Below are 17,022 nucleotides of genomic sequence, written 5' to 3' on the forward strand. Positions count from 1 at the left end.
GGCTCTTTCGTCTTAAAATTATCTACAGAGGCAGGCAGTGAAGCTGAAATGAATTCCAGACCTTCTCTGCCATGTGCTTAAGAGTCCACAAACTAGGGGCACCTAGGTGGCTCAGTGGGTTAAGCCTCTGCCTTCGGCTCGGGTCATGATCTCAGGGTCCTGGGATCGAGCCCCGCATCGGGCTCTCTGCTCGGTGGGGAGCCTGCTTCCCCCTCTCTCTCTTCCTGCCTCTCTGCCTGCTTGTGATCTCTGTCTGTCTGTCAAATAAATAAATAAAATCTTAAAAAAAAAAAAAAAAAAAAAAAGAGTCCACAAACTAGAATCCATGGGTCAAACCTGGCCCACCATCTGTTTTGTCAATCAAGTTTCACTGAATCGTAGCCCACTAATTTAGGTATTGTCTTTGTCTTCTTTTGCTCTACAAAAACATAACTAAGTGGTTGCAATAGAGACCATGTGGCCCAGAAAGCCTAGATAGTGTGTGTGTGTGTGTGTGTGTGTGTGTGTGTGTGTGTGTGTGTGTGTTTATCTACCCTGATCTAGAAATTTCTTTCGAAACTAAACATACTCTCACCCTACAATCCAGCAACCGTGCTCCTTGGCATTGACCAAAGGAGTTGAAAATTTATTTCTACACAAAAGGCCTGCACATGAATGTTTATAACAGCCTTATTTACAATTGCCAAAGCTTGGAAGCCTTCCAGATGTCCTTCAGTAGGCGAGCGGATAAACCGTGGAACATACCAGCAAAGGAATATTATTCGGCAAGGAATGAGTGAGGGATGAAAACACACAGAGGGAATTTAAATACACATTGCTAAGTGAAAGAAGAGAATCTGAAAAGGCTGTATACTGTGGGATTCTAACGACATGATATTCTGGCAGAGGCAAAACTGTAGAGATAGTTAAAAGATTGGGGTTTGCCAGTGGTTGTGGGGGTGGGAGAGAGGAATAGGCAGAGCACAGAGGACTTTTAGGGCAGTGAAACCATTCTGCATGACACTATAACAGTGGATACATGTCATTATACTACAGTCCACAGAATGGTCATCCAGAGTGAACCCTAAGGCAAACTGTGGTTTGTGTGTGATAATGAGCTGTCAGGGTCGGTTCATCAATTGCAACAAGTGCATCACTCTGGTGGGGATGTTGTTAACAGGAGAGGCTATGTAGGGAGACTAGGGGAAATCTCCATACCTTCCACTCAGTATTGCTGTGAATCTAAAAAATAAAGTTTTTTAACAAAAAAAAAAGTTTAACTTAAAAAGCCTATTTGTTGATGAGATTACAAAGGCCCTTAAGATCTGTCTGTCAGCTTTCTCCAGTTTGTACCTTTCTTGCCATTAGGTAGAACCACGTGACCAGTTATGGACTAGTTATGGCCACCATAGTTCAGTGGAAGTGACAGGTATCACTTCCAAGCTGAAGCAAGACCTTCCAGAATTCTCTTTTCCCCCTGGCTGAACAACTAGCAAATTCAAACCTGTGAATGTCCTGAGTGGCAATGGTGAGCAGAGACTCGCAGCTGACATATGGTCGACACGTAACAGAACAAATAAGTCTTACTTGTTCTAAACACTGAGATTTTAGGGTCATTTCCTCAGCAAAATCTAGTTTATCATGACTAATATAGTGATGACCGATATGTATTTTATTACATTTGCAAAACTGTCACTTCTCCCTACCCTACCCTCCTGTTCAGATGGTGCACTTAAGGAAACAAAAGTTGGCCCAACCATAAATTCCAATCTTCATTCACAAATCTCTTTTAATACCTAAAAGAATCTAAGTTGATGGAAATTCTACACTTTTGGTCTTCTATTTTCCAGCATCTCAAAAATCCAAGGAGTCTCTCTTTCTTCCCCCATGAAGAACTCTCATATTCATGGCTATCTATCACGCCATCTTGCTTCCACCTTCAAGCAGCACGTAGCCTCCCAGAGAGATAGGTTCTTCTTCCTCCACAGTTACTTTTCTCCCAAGAATCACAGCTTTTATCCCTTCCTCAGAAAGCACAGAGGAGAGCAATTCCAATCAAGTAAAAAGGCAGACAATGGAAGTATATTTATCTCACTGTAAATCACCAACACCATTCCTGCTCTAGTTTGTGTCTCACATGCCATGTCTTGTTTTCTTTCTCCACTGGTTCAGAAACCAGGCAGGAAGCAGGAAGTTAAGTTTTGGGGCCTCTCAAACCCCAACAAAGGCCAGCTGAATCCTCTCAAGAAGTTTCTGTGACAATAGTTCAATGATCACACATTATCCCTTTGTTGTGTAGGAGGGTCATGGGTGCTCTGATGACCTTGGAAAATAAGATGGTAACACCTTGGTACAGCCCCATATGGCTCTCTTCCATCTATAACTCCTTCCTGACAGTGTTGTTTTCGCAAAGCAATCCAACCAAAGGTCCAATTTCCCACACCAGAGAAGTCAACACTTTCACAACCTGTGCAAACCCTCAGAGTAACCCAGTCTCTATGGCAGGTTTCCAATCAATTCTAGAAAGTCTCTCTCCCTCTGCACTGTCAGCTTGTTCTGCTCTTCTTATCTTCCCATCTAAACCTATCATCTCTCTCTGCTGCATTGATACAAAAGGAAATGCACAACTACTTGAGAATGAGCAAAAATTCATAGGAAAAATACCCTCTGCACCTCTCTGTACAATGTCATATAATTTCTGGCTCTTCTGTCCTTCAACATACAACTCTGTCTTCTTCACAGGAGCTTTCTAGATGTGACAAATGCACATTTGTCCGGAACAGAAGCTTTGATGCAGCCATAGCATTTACTTCCAAGATTTACTTCCATGATGGCTGATTGATGACCACCCCTCTCCCCCTGGTGTATGACGACTACTTTCAGGGTTATCAACAAAGGCAGGTGCTGGCATGAGGTTCAATCTACAGCTTTGTGATTATAAAAAGCAATCTGGAATCTTCTTTGATTCACTCATTTACTCATGAAATTCAGTGGATCACCCTTTTGATGTAAGGCTGCTCAAAACTCTCTTCTTTCTTTTCCAGGTCCATAGCATCTCTGGTCTGGAGAGCAGAATTAAATAAAGGGTCCTCTTGCTCAAGGTCTCCACCCTCTGGTGCCACCACCATGGTGATCGCTGTGCAACACCAACACGACTGACCACCTGAGTGCCTGACAGCTGCTCGGCAGAGTGGGGAAGAGCATCGGTGCTGGTGTCAAGTAAAAGCAAGGTTCAAGTCCTGACTTTGCCGCTAACAGGGCAAGTCCTTAATCCACTCCCCACTGTGCCTTCTTCACCTTGGATGAGGAGCAACAAGAGCACCTCCCCTGTAGGGTTTAGGAGGACTGAGTGGACAAACGTAAGACTCTTAGCACAGTGTTTTGGCATCCAGTAATGCTCACTAGACGTTTACTAATATCGTATGCCCTGAGCATTTGAGATTCTGCAAATTCTGGTCACAGTGCGCCTCTGGATTCCCAGTCCCACCTATCCACACAGGGGATGCAAAGCCTCTCTGCAGAGATTCTCATTCTGTGGCTGCCCAGACACTGCTTGTCCACAAACTCCTCAGCTAGAATACTGGAACTTTATTTGTACCCCTCTCTACCATTCTCATCCCTAAGATGTAAAAAGAGTAGTCAGTGTCCTGTATTTTCGACAAAGCTTTCCATTAGGAGACAATACTCTCAAATTACCCATAGAGATGACACATTGCTTTCTGAAATCAGTACAATATTTTGATGTCTAATCATCTTCATCTGTTAGGAACAAAGGACATCTTTTCAAAGCTGAAATATGCGGCCACTTTTAATGGCCACATGTATCCTCTGCTCAGACTCACCAGAAGAGGGAGTGCCTGCATCAGGTAGGGAATTCCAGCACTTCCTGTCAGGCGGACAGTTCCTCGTTCCAGAATTCATAATATGGGGACACTTACATATGTATATTTATATATACAATATACAATATATTTTTACACACACACACACAATTATCAGAAGATGGAGGCAGCTCATTCATACAGGTCTTCGTCCATACTTGTCATAACATAACCCATACTTATTAACACCAAGTTTACCAAACATACCAACCCATGCTTATTATTACCAAAAATTACCATGAATTTTTCCATGATTTGCACAGATCTAAATTCTAGTTACAGACTAGAGCACCTGAGTTACTTGACTCCAAGCTGTCAATGGTTCCTACCCATGCTCCCTTCCGCACGTAACAGCCTACGCAGAGCAGAAGCATTATGAGGATTAAGAGCACAGATCCTGAAGCCAGGCTGTCGGGATTCAAAACCGGACTCTGCCACTTGCCAGTCTGGGTAAGATGCTTAATCTCTCTGTGCCTCAGTTCCCTCATCTGTAAGATGGAAACAGCCATGGCTCTTATCTCCCAGTCACCGTGAAGATTAAATGAGTCACCACGCACAAGGACTTAGAACTGCACCTGCTACACAGTGACTATTGTATGCATTCTGCTAGTTCTACTGTTATGACTCTGTAATCAGTCACAATCATCCTGGAGCACCAGCAAGTTTTCAGCAGTGGCCACAGGAAAGGAAGAGGCAAGGCAATATTCAAAGCAGAAATGATTACTTACTTACCCTAGATTTCACTTACAGAAACTCAGGGTGATTAAAACCCATAGAAAAATATATGGCTGTAGTAACTGTGGGTGGTTCCCAGACAGCCATCCAGGGGAACCTGTGGTCAATGCCCAGCAAGATTACTCCGCCCCCTGAAACAGTCCACTCGTACATTACACTGGTAACTCACACATTACCAATACTCTCACTTCACAACATGATTTCCACATTCCCTGCGGTAAGAATACTTTCTCGCTCCCATCATTCTTCCAAATGTCTACCCCTATTACCTGAGTTCATTTTTGTGGATGTCCACTATTTTTCTTTCCAGCTTCTGTGACTGCTTGGGGAAAATCTCAAACTCACTGATGTAATTCTCAGGATGCTCATCGGGATCAAAATCGCCGAGCTCAGCTGTAACCAGTGAAGAGTAAGAGAAAGATTAAGAACAACAAGGCGAGGGTACTTGTGGAATGGTTCTTCCCACCCAAATGAGAGCTGCCAGGAGCTCACCCAACAAAATGTGTTTGTATCCATGGGAAGACCAAGGCCTGAGTGACTAGAAGCCCATATTCTAACTCAATTTAGCCATAGGATCTTGGGCACTTGCCAGCCTCTTTGAGGCTTGTTTTCTTCATCTATATTATAAAGGAATTTAAAGAGTTGTTTTGCAATGGGGAACTACTGGCCTTTGGGGGGCGCTAAACAATTCTTTATCATTTCAGACCTTCCAAGACATGTCAGGGCACTTATCACCCTACCCCTCAGGTACTAAGTGTTAGTGGCACACCTAGTCATTGTGACCAATACAGATGGCCCCCAGTATTTCCAAATATTCCCCAGGATGCTAGTGGGAAATCATTGGCTATCCCTCAAGGTTCCTTCCATAGCTAATTTTCTGAGTCTAGGAGTTCTATGGCTAGAGCTGCCTGCTCTGAGATTCATACAAGTATGGTGCAACCAATTAAAAAAAAAAAAAAATCACAATATGAAGGCACCCAAAAAGACTGCACTTAAAAATAAGTGAAATGCTCTTCAGATTAAAGAGTGTAAATCTAAGCCTGGGCAAGTGCACCAGATGAAGGTTGTTGCTGGGTTGTAATACAGAGTCCCTGCAAAGGGTCTTTAAGGGCAAAAAGAAATGCTGGCATATCTCTAAGCTCCCAGAGGGTCTAGGAGAGGAAGGACCTAGAATGTGCATCAACCACAGCTGGGAACAGCATGTTCTGAACATGTTCTGGCCATGGGGAAAATTACTAATTGCACAAGCCTGCTAAGGAAAATGGGCCAGAAGGGGCAAGTGTCTCAGGCAGAAATGGCCCAGGAAAGAAGACTAAAAGAGGGTGGGAAAATTGTATTAGAAGAACTTGATCACCAACATGACTCTGCAGTAGATAAAAATCAATATGCCTGAACACATCTGCAAAATCACATCCAACTCTGTAATTTGTATCCACTGTCCTTTCATTTTTGAATCATCTAATGACTACAAAAAGACAAAACTGGGAGGAAAGCAAAGCTCTTTAAAGCTTTGTAATAGAATTCAAATTACAGAGTTCTTAAAACTACCTAAAGTATATATCCCACATGAGGATGGACTTTTAAAAATTTTAAAAGACCCAAAATAGGGGTTAAGCATCTGCCTTCAGCTCAGGTCATGATCCCAGGGTCCTGGGATCGAGCCCCACATCGGGCTCCCTGCTGATGCTTCTCCCTCTCTTGCTTCCCCTGCTTGTGTCCCTCTCTCGCTATGTCTCTCTCTGTCAAATAAATAAATCTTAAAAGAAAAAATAAGACCCCAAATACCATCAACCATATGAGGGAAAGTAATCAAATCAAATTAAAATACTTCTATTCATTAAAGGTGTCACAGTCGCCAAAATAACAGACCACAAATTGAAAGAATATATTTGCAAAGTGACAAGAGCTGATATCTAGAATAAAGAGGAAATCCCTACCAATCCATAAGAAGACAGGGAGGAAGACCAACTGGAAGATGGTCAGAGGATACAAACAGCCAATACAGAGAGATGCTCAAACTCATCAATAGTCAGAACTATGGAAACCAAAACAAGACATCACTTTACACCAAGATTGGCAAAATGTTTAAGAAGTGGGATGATTGGAAGGGGAGGTGAACAATGAGAGACTATGGACTCTGAAAAACAATCTGAAGGGTTTGAAGAGGTGGGGGGGGTGGGAGGTTGGGGGAACCAGGTGGTGGGTATTAGAGAGGGCACAGATTGCATGGAGCACTGGGTGTGGTTCAAAAACAATGAATACTGTTATGCCGAAAATAAATAATAAAAAAAAGATTTAAAAAAATAAATAAAGGCTATTTCTTGCTAAGTATAATCCAAAAAAAAAAAGAAGTGGGATGATTCTGTTTCGGTAGAGATATGAAGACATGGAAATACGTGTACACTTCTTTTTTTTAAAATTGATTGATTGATTTGACAGAGAGAGAGATCACAAGTAGGCAGGGAGGCAGGCAGAGAGAGAGAGGAGGAAGCAGGCTCCCTGCTGAGCAGAGAGTCTGATGTGGGGCTTGATCCCAGGACCCTGAGATCATGACCTGAGCCACCCAGGTGTGCCAATATGTGTTCACCTCTAAAGGATCCTTGATGTACACAGCTCTTCCAAAGAGCAAGCTGGGCATATTTAGACAAATATTATAAATGAGCAATCCCACTTTTGGGCATAATACCTGGGAAAACTAAGTACAAGAAAGGATATGAAGGCAACTTGTGTGTTCACTGTTGGTAGGAGCAGTAAATGTGAGCCATGTACCCTAACAGATACTCTGTAGCAATTAAAAGCAATCGATGGAAACCCAAGAACCTGAATAGATACCCAAAACAGTGTGTTGAGCCTGAGATTAAAATGAGTTTTATAGCCCCATTTAATTTATAAAACTTAGAAGTGTATATACACAAAACAATGTAATCATTGATAAGGATGTATGCAAAGTTGAAGATCTGTGTGAACCCCGTCATTGCCTTTAGCGAAGGAAATGGAGAATAATGAAAAGGAAAATCAACCAATCAATCAATCAACTGATGGACTCAAAGGGACCAGTGAAGAGAATAAGCCATCAACTGATGATTAACTCGAGTTTCAAAAAATACACACATAACACACCAATGCCCATACCCACACATACATATCACCCTGTAAGTGGGCTGGACCTGAAAATTTAGGAGACGGTATAACCGGATGCCTCCATCTTCCATAGAGAATGGACCACCAATACAAAACTGGGTCACTTTCGATGCAAATGTCAGCCTGAATGGTGGTTGGTAAGGGAAGGCTTTGTTTGGTGCTGGTGGTGGGGCAGGAGGAGGGGGGTCTTTTTCCATGAAAACTTGTGAAATAAAATGAACTTGTACTGCTAAATACTGCAAATGAATAGCTTGGAAAATGCCAGAAAACTAAGAGAAGAAATGCCATGGAACCCTGCACTCACTGGCGCCATGTGCCCCTTAAAGTTGGTCTTTAACTGACTTCACCTGAAGCAAAAGACAGGTCATAAATGATTCAGGACTTGTAACTATTCAGACTATCAGGAGGAGTTGGGTAAGTGAGGGTAGAGTTGTGACAAATGCGCAGCAGACAGCGTGTAATCTGAAACGCCCTAGAGTGTTTCTAAGGGAGTTTAACTATCAGAAAAATTGGAAGAGTTGAAGCAGAAGGATGATGCTATGGGGTGATGATAGGTACAAAGGGCAAGCTTGGCGATGTGTTTACCCTGGTTCGGAGATGACTTGTTCCAGAACACAAGAGATGGGATGCTCCAGGGTCAGCTTCCCCAGGAGCCTTCCCTGACCACCCTTGCTGGGTCAGGAACCCTCCTGAGGTCACAGCAGGGACCTGGGGGTCGCTCTGTTGAGCCACTCACACATCCTCACACTGCCTGTTTACTTAGGTCTCTCCCCTGTCCTCCCTCCCAACCAGGGACTTCCTAATGCAATGCCTGAGCACCTATGCAGCTGCTCCATACATATTCAGAGAACGTGAACAAATAAATGGAGAAGGGAGGGAACCAGCCACTCTTTCCCAGCACACAGTGGTGCGATGTCGGGAAATGCCCAGGCTCACTTGACGTCATTACTGGAGAACTTCCCACGTGCCAGACACAGGCATACTATGGTGAACCCCCCCCCCCATGATTCTAGTTCTGTAGAATTCAGATTCTACATCGAGAGAATGCCTAAGAAGTCCCCAAACAACTCAAAGACATAATTTCAGACAGAAGTGCTTAAAAGATGACAAAACAGGGGTAGGAGACAGAATGGGGTACAGGAGAGAGGCTACTTTAGTAAGCTCAGGAAGACTTCTCAGAGGAAGGGATATCTGAACCAAGTTCAAATTCAGTTCTGAATATCTGGTACATACCAGGCAGAGGAGGTAAAAATGGCAATCCCACTATTTTGTAGTTCTATAGAAGGAACGCGAAAGATGCTATTTTCACCAAGAAAAGAAGTAAATAGATCCCTCGGGTTTGGGGTATGTGTGCTGCAATTTGTATTATGAAAAAAACGCATTGCACGTACTAAATACGCTAGCTGTATTCAGTACCTACAAGTAGCAACGGTCTGTGTTTTCTCTATAGAGAATATTCTGAAGTTTCGCACACACTCCTGCAGAGGGCGCTAGTGAGTCATAAGCCTCTGAAAAGCCACGAGGCCTCCTGCTTTCTAGTCTTCCTCCACAGTCCCTCTCTCTCTCTCCCAGTAAGCATAAACAGGTCCAACAAAGCAGATCTTTATCTGCATTTGTAATGATCTTTAGAGTTGCTGAAAGATCATCCCAAACACCAGAGAACATCATGAATCCAGCGTTTATTGGATCGGCTATGAACGGCTCGCGGACACTGCTGTTTCTTAGAGCCGAAGGGTCCTTTCGAGGTCTGCCAGTCCAGCTTTGTGTGTTCTTAGGGATAATAGCATCATGGGCCCTGATTGTCCAGGGGGAGACCTGGTGGCTTTATTGAAAACCTAAAACAGGATGGCGAGTTTCCCGTTACAGAGCCCTACTGAGCTTGTCCTTGGAGACTTGACCGTGATTCGCTAATGCCTAAATGTGCTCTGAAATGCTCATGTGCTGGTCTGGTGCTTGGATTAGTATTGATCTGCTTTTCCCTTACGGAGGACAGTGCATCCTAACCAGGAATTCACAGCCTTGCAGGGAAAGGCAGACTGGGTTTTAACATCCTTTCCTTAGCTCAGCTGTTAAGAGAGGTGGTTTTGGGAGGCACATACGCCACCGCGGGGCAGATGGAAGGACCATTTCTCATCACTGTATCCCTGTAGTTCTGACTTTAAACTTGAATATCTCCAAGGGTTTCGACACCTCTGCCAACATCCGCTGTGCAGCACTGGATCAATCCCAGGGGAGGGGGAGAGCAACACAAACACTCTCTTCAGAATTCTCAGAAAGCACACACACCCAGAAACAGGGCCCAAGGAACTATTTCACAGCATGGGGCACCCCACGGGGTCAGTGATGGGCAACAGTGAAACCCCAGGAGAACCATGGGTGTCTCTCTTCAGCTATGAACGAAGCTTGGAATTGTGAAGGCAGACAATGGTCATGATCTGCTTATGACCCATTGTAAGCTCCTACGTTATTCCAGACCCTTCACAAAGAGAACATGCTCACTTGATAACTGTCCTTCTCCCTCTCCCTTCCTTCTGCCTCCCTCCATCTCCCTTCCTCTCTTCATCTCCCCTCCCTTCTCCCCCGCTTCTCTCATAAACACGTCATTAGCAGTCACACCACAGAAGGCTGGATCACCTGGGTCCCTCCAAATAGGACTTGCAGCCAGCTGCCTCCCAGCTGGCCCAGGGGAACAGAACACCTGAGTCGTTCGGGTCCTGGACCCACCCCCATGGCCCTGCACCACCTTGGGCCCAGGAGACCACCTTTCAGGTGGTTTTTTTTTTTTTTTTTTTTTCTTGCAGGTAGAAACATCCAGAAACCAACACCTGGGTCATATGTGTTCACTGTTTCCCAATGCCCCACCCCTGGGGCTGGTTCAACCTTGAAAATAAGTCTTGTGGAATCTTCACAGAGCAGTGAAGGAGGCATGCCATCCCATTTAATATACGCTTAAAGAGCTGAGACAGTTTGTCTGTGCTGAGATGGCCAGTGGATGGGAAGTGAGACTTGACCTGGGTATGACAGACTGTGAGTCCAGCCCTCTCCTCGTCATGCTCCATGGCTAGAAAAACTGAAGAGTTCGATACGCTGCGCGTGGACACAATTCTACACACGGGAATATATTATATGTAATATATACTGTTGCATATATATGTCTATATTTATTTACATGTATAATTTTATAATTTATGTGTGAGTATTTTAAATTTTTTTAAGTGTTTTTAAAGAATATAATTTATATATGTAAACACTTGGACATTTCATTTCAAACTGTTTGACACCTACCTCCCTGGACAGACTTTTCCCCCTCACTATACCCAACAGACTCCATGCCTGGCAGTCAGAGCTCTGAGCACAGAACACCCCACTGCCCCTCAGAGGGGTGGGCAGCTGCAGCCACACTTACCTTGAACGATACAGGCACCCAGGTAGGCAGCATCTGAAAAGGAGCAGAGCAGTCGACCATGGAAAATATCTCTTTTAATCTGCAGGTACAAAAGATACCTGCAACACAAAATGAGTGAGAGTCAGCGGAAGTCTTGGCTGAGGCCTGGAAGAAGTGGGAGGGTTGTTCATGCGCTATCCACCCACTCTACTTAGCTCCTGGGAGCAGTCGAGCCACACCCAGCCCCTCGGAGGGCAAGGAGATGAAAACGAGGGACCCTCGGGATTCAGGAAATCTGATGTGACTATGACCGTGACCATGGCAGCTTCTATAGCTGGGCAGTGGGCCCTCCTTAAAGACACGAGGAAGAGGAAAGCCACAGGGCCCAGCGGCCAGGGTTCCTGGAAGGAACTCCCACATGGTGACCACCACCGCCCCCCCCCCAACAGGTACAGGTGCCCACACTCTCTGTGAAATGAAGAGTACGAGAAGGGACTCATTCGGTATCTGGAGAGGAGTCTCAGCAGCAGACAGACTCACATTCATCAATCTCAAAAGGACTTGTTTATGAGCCCAGAAAGTCCATTTATTCACAACTAGAGCTGTCCTCTGGTTCGTGCGCTGTCCCCCTCTCCAGGGATGGCACACTCAGATGCCCGCGGAGCCAGGCAAACCTGATTATGATGTAAACGGACCAGGTAAAGGGGGTCCCCAACTCTGGGTGCTGGGTCATCTAAAGCACACTGGACACAGCGAAGTATTAGGGGCTCACTGCCGTTTCCATCTGATGACTATCTCACACCTGCTTTATGTTGTATACTGGGCTCTGGGGACACTGCAGAGGCTCAACTGACAGACACCCCCTTGCCTGACTTTGTATGGAATTGTTTGCAGGGCACAAAGGCAGTCCCTCAGAAATCTCTCGCCCAGAGTCTGGTACACAATTTGTGAGAGAAACAGCATGATACTTGGTAGGTAAGGACCCTAAGAGTTCCGTACATGAGAGCCTCGCACACCTGTGTGAGGCCATGAATGACGCAGAGATCCTGCGAGAACGTGGAGTGTGATTCAGTAGATCAGGGTGGGGCATCAGAGTCCATATTTCTAATAACTATTTCTAATGCTGAGGCTGTGCTGCTGACCCGTGGTCCACACGTTGAGTACCAACATTCCAAACCAGTGGTTCTCAGCGCTGACTGCAAACTAGAACCACCCAGGGAGCTTTTCCAAAAAAAAAAAAAAAAAAACAAGCTGTGGACCCTGCCTCCAAATACAATTAAATTGGAAAAAAAAAAATGCACAAATTTTCATAGCAGCATTATTCATAATACTAAAAAAAGTAGAAAAATCCAAATGCCCATCAACTGATGAACGGATAAAAGAAAGTGGAACAGGCACGCACTGGAATATTATTCAGCCACGAAGAAGGATGAAGTACAGATCCACACACAGCAGGAACGAGCCTTGAAAACAGTGCACTAAGTGGAAAGAAGCCAGACATAAAAGGCCACATACTATATGGTTCTATTCGCATGAGATGTTCAAAATGGAGAAATCTAGAGAGACACAGAGTAGGTTAATGGCTGTTGCGGGAGTGAGAAGGAGGGGAAACAAGGAATGACTGGATGAGTACTGGCTGATAAAAATGTTCTCAGATTAGATTGTGGCAATGATGGCACAACTTTGTGAACACACGAAACCCACTGAGGTGTACACAGCAGGATCTACCAAAAGAAGCTGATACTTTTGACAATAAACTTTCTGGGAGTAGTTCTCAAATTTTGACATGATCTAAAATTACCTGGAAGCCTCATGAAAGTTTGGATTGCTGAGCCCTGTCCCAGGTCTAGAACAGGGGCCAGGTTCCCAGGTGCTGTTCCTGTTGGTCTGGAGAACTGTCTTTGAGGCCCACAGCCTTTCAGGCCACAACCATTCAGATAACCAAGGTCACACAAATCAAATCAAATCTTCCCCTTTTTAAAGGCTACACACTTCCAGGCCGAATGCCACAAAGTTTCTTGTTTACTTGTTCAATGTTACCCAATGAACATGAAGCATTCCTTTCCATTTTTGATGAGTTGAGTAGTGAAAAATAGTTTCAAATAGCTATGTACTGATGAATCAGAGGTTTGGATTCTCATCTCAGAATTCTGAAATTAAGTTTGACAGAAGCTTCCAGAGGCAAGAAAATCTGCTTTCATAACACTGGAGCTTGGGTCCTTGGGATCAGCGATCTCTAGAGATAATCATGGATTACTGTGCATTTGACAAAATCCACTGAGCCTTAGAAATAGCATCAGGCTCAGATATTTTTTAATATAATAGCCACCAAAAATAATAATAATGCATCTCCTTTTAGCATCATTCCTGTATGAAAAGATTAAGCAACAAAAGCACAAGAGGATCTGGGACATACATTCTTGGGCCACTATTAACAATACTGCTTCTCTGGGTGCCTGGGTGACTCAGTCATTAAGCGTCTGCCTTCAACTCAGGTCATGATCCCAGGGTCCTGGGCTCAAGCCCTGCATCGGGCTTCCTGCTCGGCAGGAAGCCTACTTCTCCCTCTCCCACTCCCCCTGCTTGTATTCTCTTCCTCTCTGTCTCTTTCTCCAGCAAATAAATAAAATTAAAAAAAAAATACTGCTTCTCCATCCAACACGAATTTAAAGACAGTTCTCACTACAAAAAAAAAAAGAAGTAAAACCAAAATATTTTTATTACATTCAATTGTATGCAGCATTTACAAAAGCCCTAGAGATCTAAAGGATTATAAGAAGACTGTGTAAATGGAGAGATAAATGAAGGACAAAAAGTGATCTCAAATACCCCTCTTTAATGAGTATTTGTTGCTTTACTGTTTCCTACCTGCCTTTAATCCCCAAAGTTTCTTTACCCCTAAGCATGGTCATGAATGTGATCTTAAATTCTCATGTAGCAAATTCTCCTTAAACTTTAATTTTACATCAAAATAACAAGTTATCAAAAGAAAAATGAAACTCTTTTTTTAGAATGCAACTTTTTTAAAAATTTAAATTCAATTAGCCAGCATGTAGTACATCATTAGTTTTTGATGTAGTGTTCAATGATTTATTAGTTGTGTATAACACGCAGTGCTCATCACATCAGGTGCCTTCCTTAATACACATCACTCGGTGGGGCGCCTGGGTGGCTCAGTGGGTTAAGCCGCTGCCTTCGGCTCAGGTCATGATCCCAGGTCCTGGGTTCGAGCCCCACATCGGGCTTTCTGCTCAGCAGGGAGCCTGCTTCCCTCTCTCTCTCTGGCTGCCTCTCTGCCTACTTGTGATTTCTCTCTGTCAAATAAATAAATAAAATCTTTAAAAAAAAAAAAATACACATCACTCGGTGACCCCGTGCCCCGACCCACTTCCTTTTCCCCAATTCTCAGTTTATTTCCCAGAGTCAAGAGTCTCTCATGGTTTGTCTCTCCCTTGCTGATTTCAAGTTAGGGTTTAAACCATAAGTACCGGAGGCAGGCCACACTTTCTAGATTGGCTTTGAATTCTAAGGATCGTATTGACTATGAAAAGTCCATTTCTATCTGTGCAAGGACAGAAGATTCTCTTACTTTCCTGTGGAGACACAAAAATGTTCACAACCTTCCACTCTTCATACCTCAGCTAGTCAGTCAAATGCAGGGAAATGCTAGCAAATTCAATTGAGAAGAATTGGACCAGAGTTATTAACTAACACTCCATATTCCTCTACTTCCAAATGGGACTTTTCTCAACAACAAAAGAGCCATCCTTAACTTGTATCCTGACACATATCCAATTTTTATCCTCCAGACAACATTATAAAAAGAACATATGACAAAAGTGAGCCATTTTGACATCTGACTAAATAATGCCCAGCACTAGTATTTGACTTAATCTTTCTAATTACATTATCGGCACCCAGAGGGCAAGATAAACTTTTTTTTTTTTTTTTTTTTGTATTTCATGCAGCCCCTGCCACATATCACATGATCCCACTGACACGAAATCTCTAGAATCAGCAAAATAAATGAGCAGATGAGCGGCTTCCAGGGGCTGGGGGAGAGGAGAGTGAGTAGCAACTGCTGATGGATGAGTCCGGGGGTCCTCTTCGGTGACGAGAAAATGTTTCGGAATAAGATCCTGGTGATAGTCACCCAACAATGTGAATGTTCTTAATGACACTGAATTGTCACTTGGAAGTGGTGAAATTAGGTTCTGTGAATACTACCTTAATATCTTTAAAACGCAGGTCAAGTTGCAAAATGCCCACCACCACTTATAATGTCCATTATTTTTGTGTGCCTCGTGTCCACCTGCCCCCATCCCCAAGCACAAAGCTCACTAATGGCTGTGTACAAACTAACAATAGAGAAGGGCACCATCTGCTCCCTCACAAGGTCACCTCAGTGCCACAGGGGTCAAGCTTTACTGGGGACTCATGAATAAGGAGAAAGCAAAATAGCCAATAAGCCAAAATGCATCCCCTTGCATCTCTGATGCATTCGGACCTACAATGATTATTTCGAGAGCTGATCGTGCACAGTGACTTTTGTCACCTAATCAGAGTCTCGTCAAGAACTAAGCACTATCGACTTCCTGGGACCCTTCTCAGCTGCACTGGCTGGGACTGTTCTCAAAAGCAAAACCCCAGGACAAGAACTGAATATGGCCCCAGCCCAGGAAGGTCAGAAGGGAGGAGAGCGGAGAATTGGAAAATTCCCAGTCAGCCTGAGACGAGTTTACAAGTGGAGAGAAAACAGCCCCACGGATGGCCATTCTGCAAGAGGAATGCGGGGTGACAAACAGCTCATCCTATTCAGTGATTGTTTCCCTTCCAGAACAGCTCAGATCCAAAAGATTGTCCCTAGGGGCTGCACTAGCTATGAATTCACCCGGATCGTAAAGACAGTCGTCTTCTATTTTTAGCACGCCACTGTCAGATGTTTTCAGAGAATACCTCCTCCTTATAACCACCGCTTTTTTTGTGTGCAGTTAATTACACTCCCAATGACAACTGTTTGAAAAATCCCAAGACAATTAAGTGCAAGAGAAATATTCCAAGCCAAAATGCCAAACTGGGTGTCGGTTTCGTGGAGACGTGCTGCTCTAGACGGGAGGCGCGTCTAGCCTGGGAGGACTCTGGCTGGTTAAAGGTGCGGGTTAAACATACAAACAAATGGAAAATACCTTGTGAGCTCTTCTTTAATCTTCAAGGGTTCGTGTGGGTAGAATTTCACTCTAAAGCACATGGTGTATGGTGGATGAGCTGAAACATCATAAAAAAAAAAAAAAAAAAAGGCATGAGAAAAGCAGCAAAAGACCAGGGACTCCAACACACAGGAAAGTCAGCCGTGAAGTTACAGCCTAGCCTTGGGGGGCTGGGGGCAGGGGAGAAAGGGATTTTTCTGGAGGAAGCAGATCTTACTATGCCCAAGGAAACAAAGCCACAGTGACAGCTAAAGAAAATGCTTGACAGGACACCCAAAGCCAATGCGGGACACGGGCAACCTAGTCAGTTAGCACAACTTTCCACGTCACATTCTCGCCAGGTCATAGCTTCAAACAGCATTTTTTCTCCCAACTCTTCCCACCCGTTTGTGACAGATAAATTGCCCGCTCTGGTCTGGGCCCTAGTGAGATATTTTTCAGACTGTGAGGTGGAAAAATGTCACTGCACATGACTAGTTTTCCCAAAACAATGGTGCTTTTGAACTGAAATCACAATTTTAAAAATGGAGTCAGCCATGCACAGATCCTACTTTGTATATATTTTTAGTATTATCTGAGTATTATCTATGAGGCAGTCACTATGAAAACAAACACTTCTATAACTTCCTGATTTGTATGAATCAAGATGGCACTGTGCAGAATGAAGTCCCGATTGAGGTTCATGATTCTAGAA

General features: G+C 44.0%; 1 protein-coding gene across 2 annotated transcripts in view; it reads right to left on the bottom strand.

Moving 5' to 3' along the window:
• The window catches only part of FRMD3 (FERM domain containing 3), a 312,093-nt gene that overhangs the window by 111,113 nt on the left and 183,958 nt on the right, over positions 1-17,022 (bottom strand). For both annotated transcript variants that reach the window (XM_047698971.1, XM_047698969.1), the window contains exons 4-6: positions 16,308-16,386; positions 11,143-11,240; positions 4,865-4,988 (exon numbers count right to left, since the gene is read on the bottom strand). In XM_047698971.1, coding sequence (XP_047554927.1) covers positions 4,865-4,988; positions 11,143-11,240; positions 16,308-16,386 — 301 coding nt within the window. The remainder of the gene's footprint in view (positions 1-4,864; positions 4,989-11,142; positions 11,241-16,307; positions 16,387-17,022) is intronic.

This window comes from Lutra lutra, chromosome 13 (genome assembly GCF_902655055.1).
Source record: "Lutra lutra chromosome 13, mLutLut1.2, whole genome shotgun sequence".
NCBI lineage: Eukaryota > Metazoa > Chordata > Mammalia > Carnivora > Mustelidae > Lutra > Lutra lutra.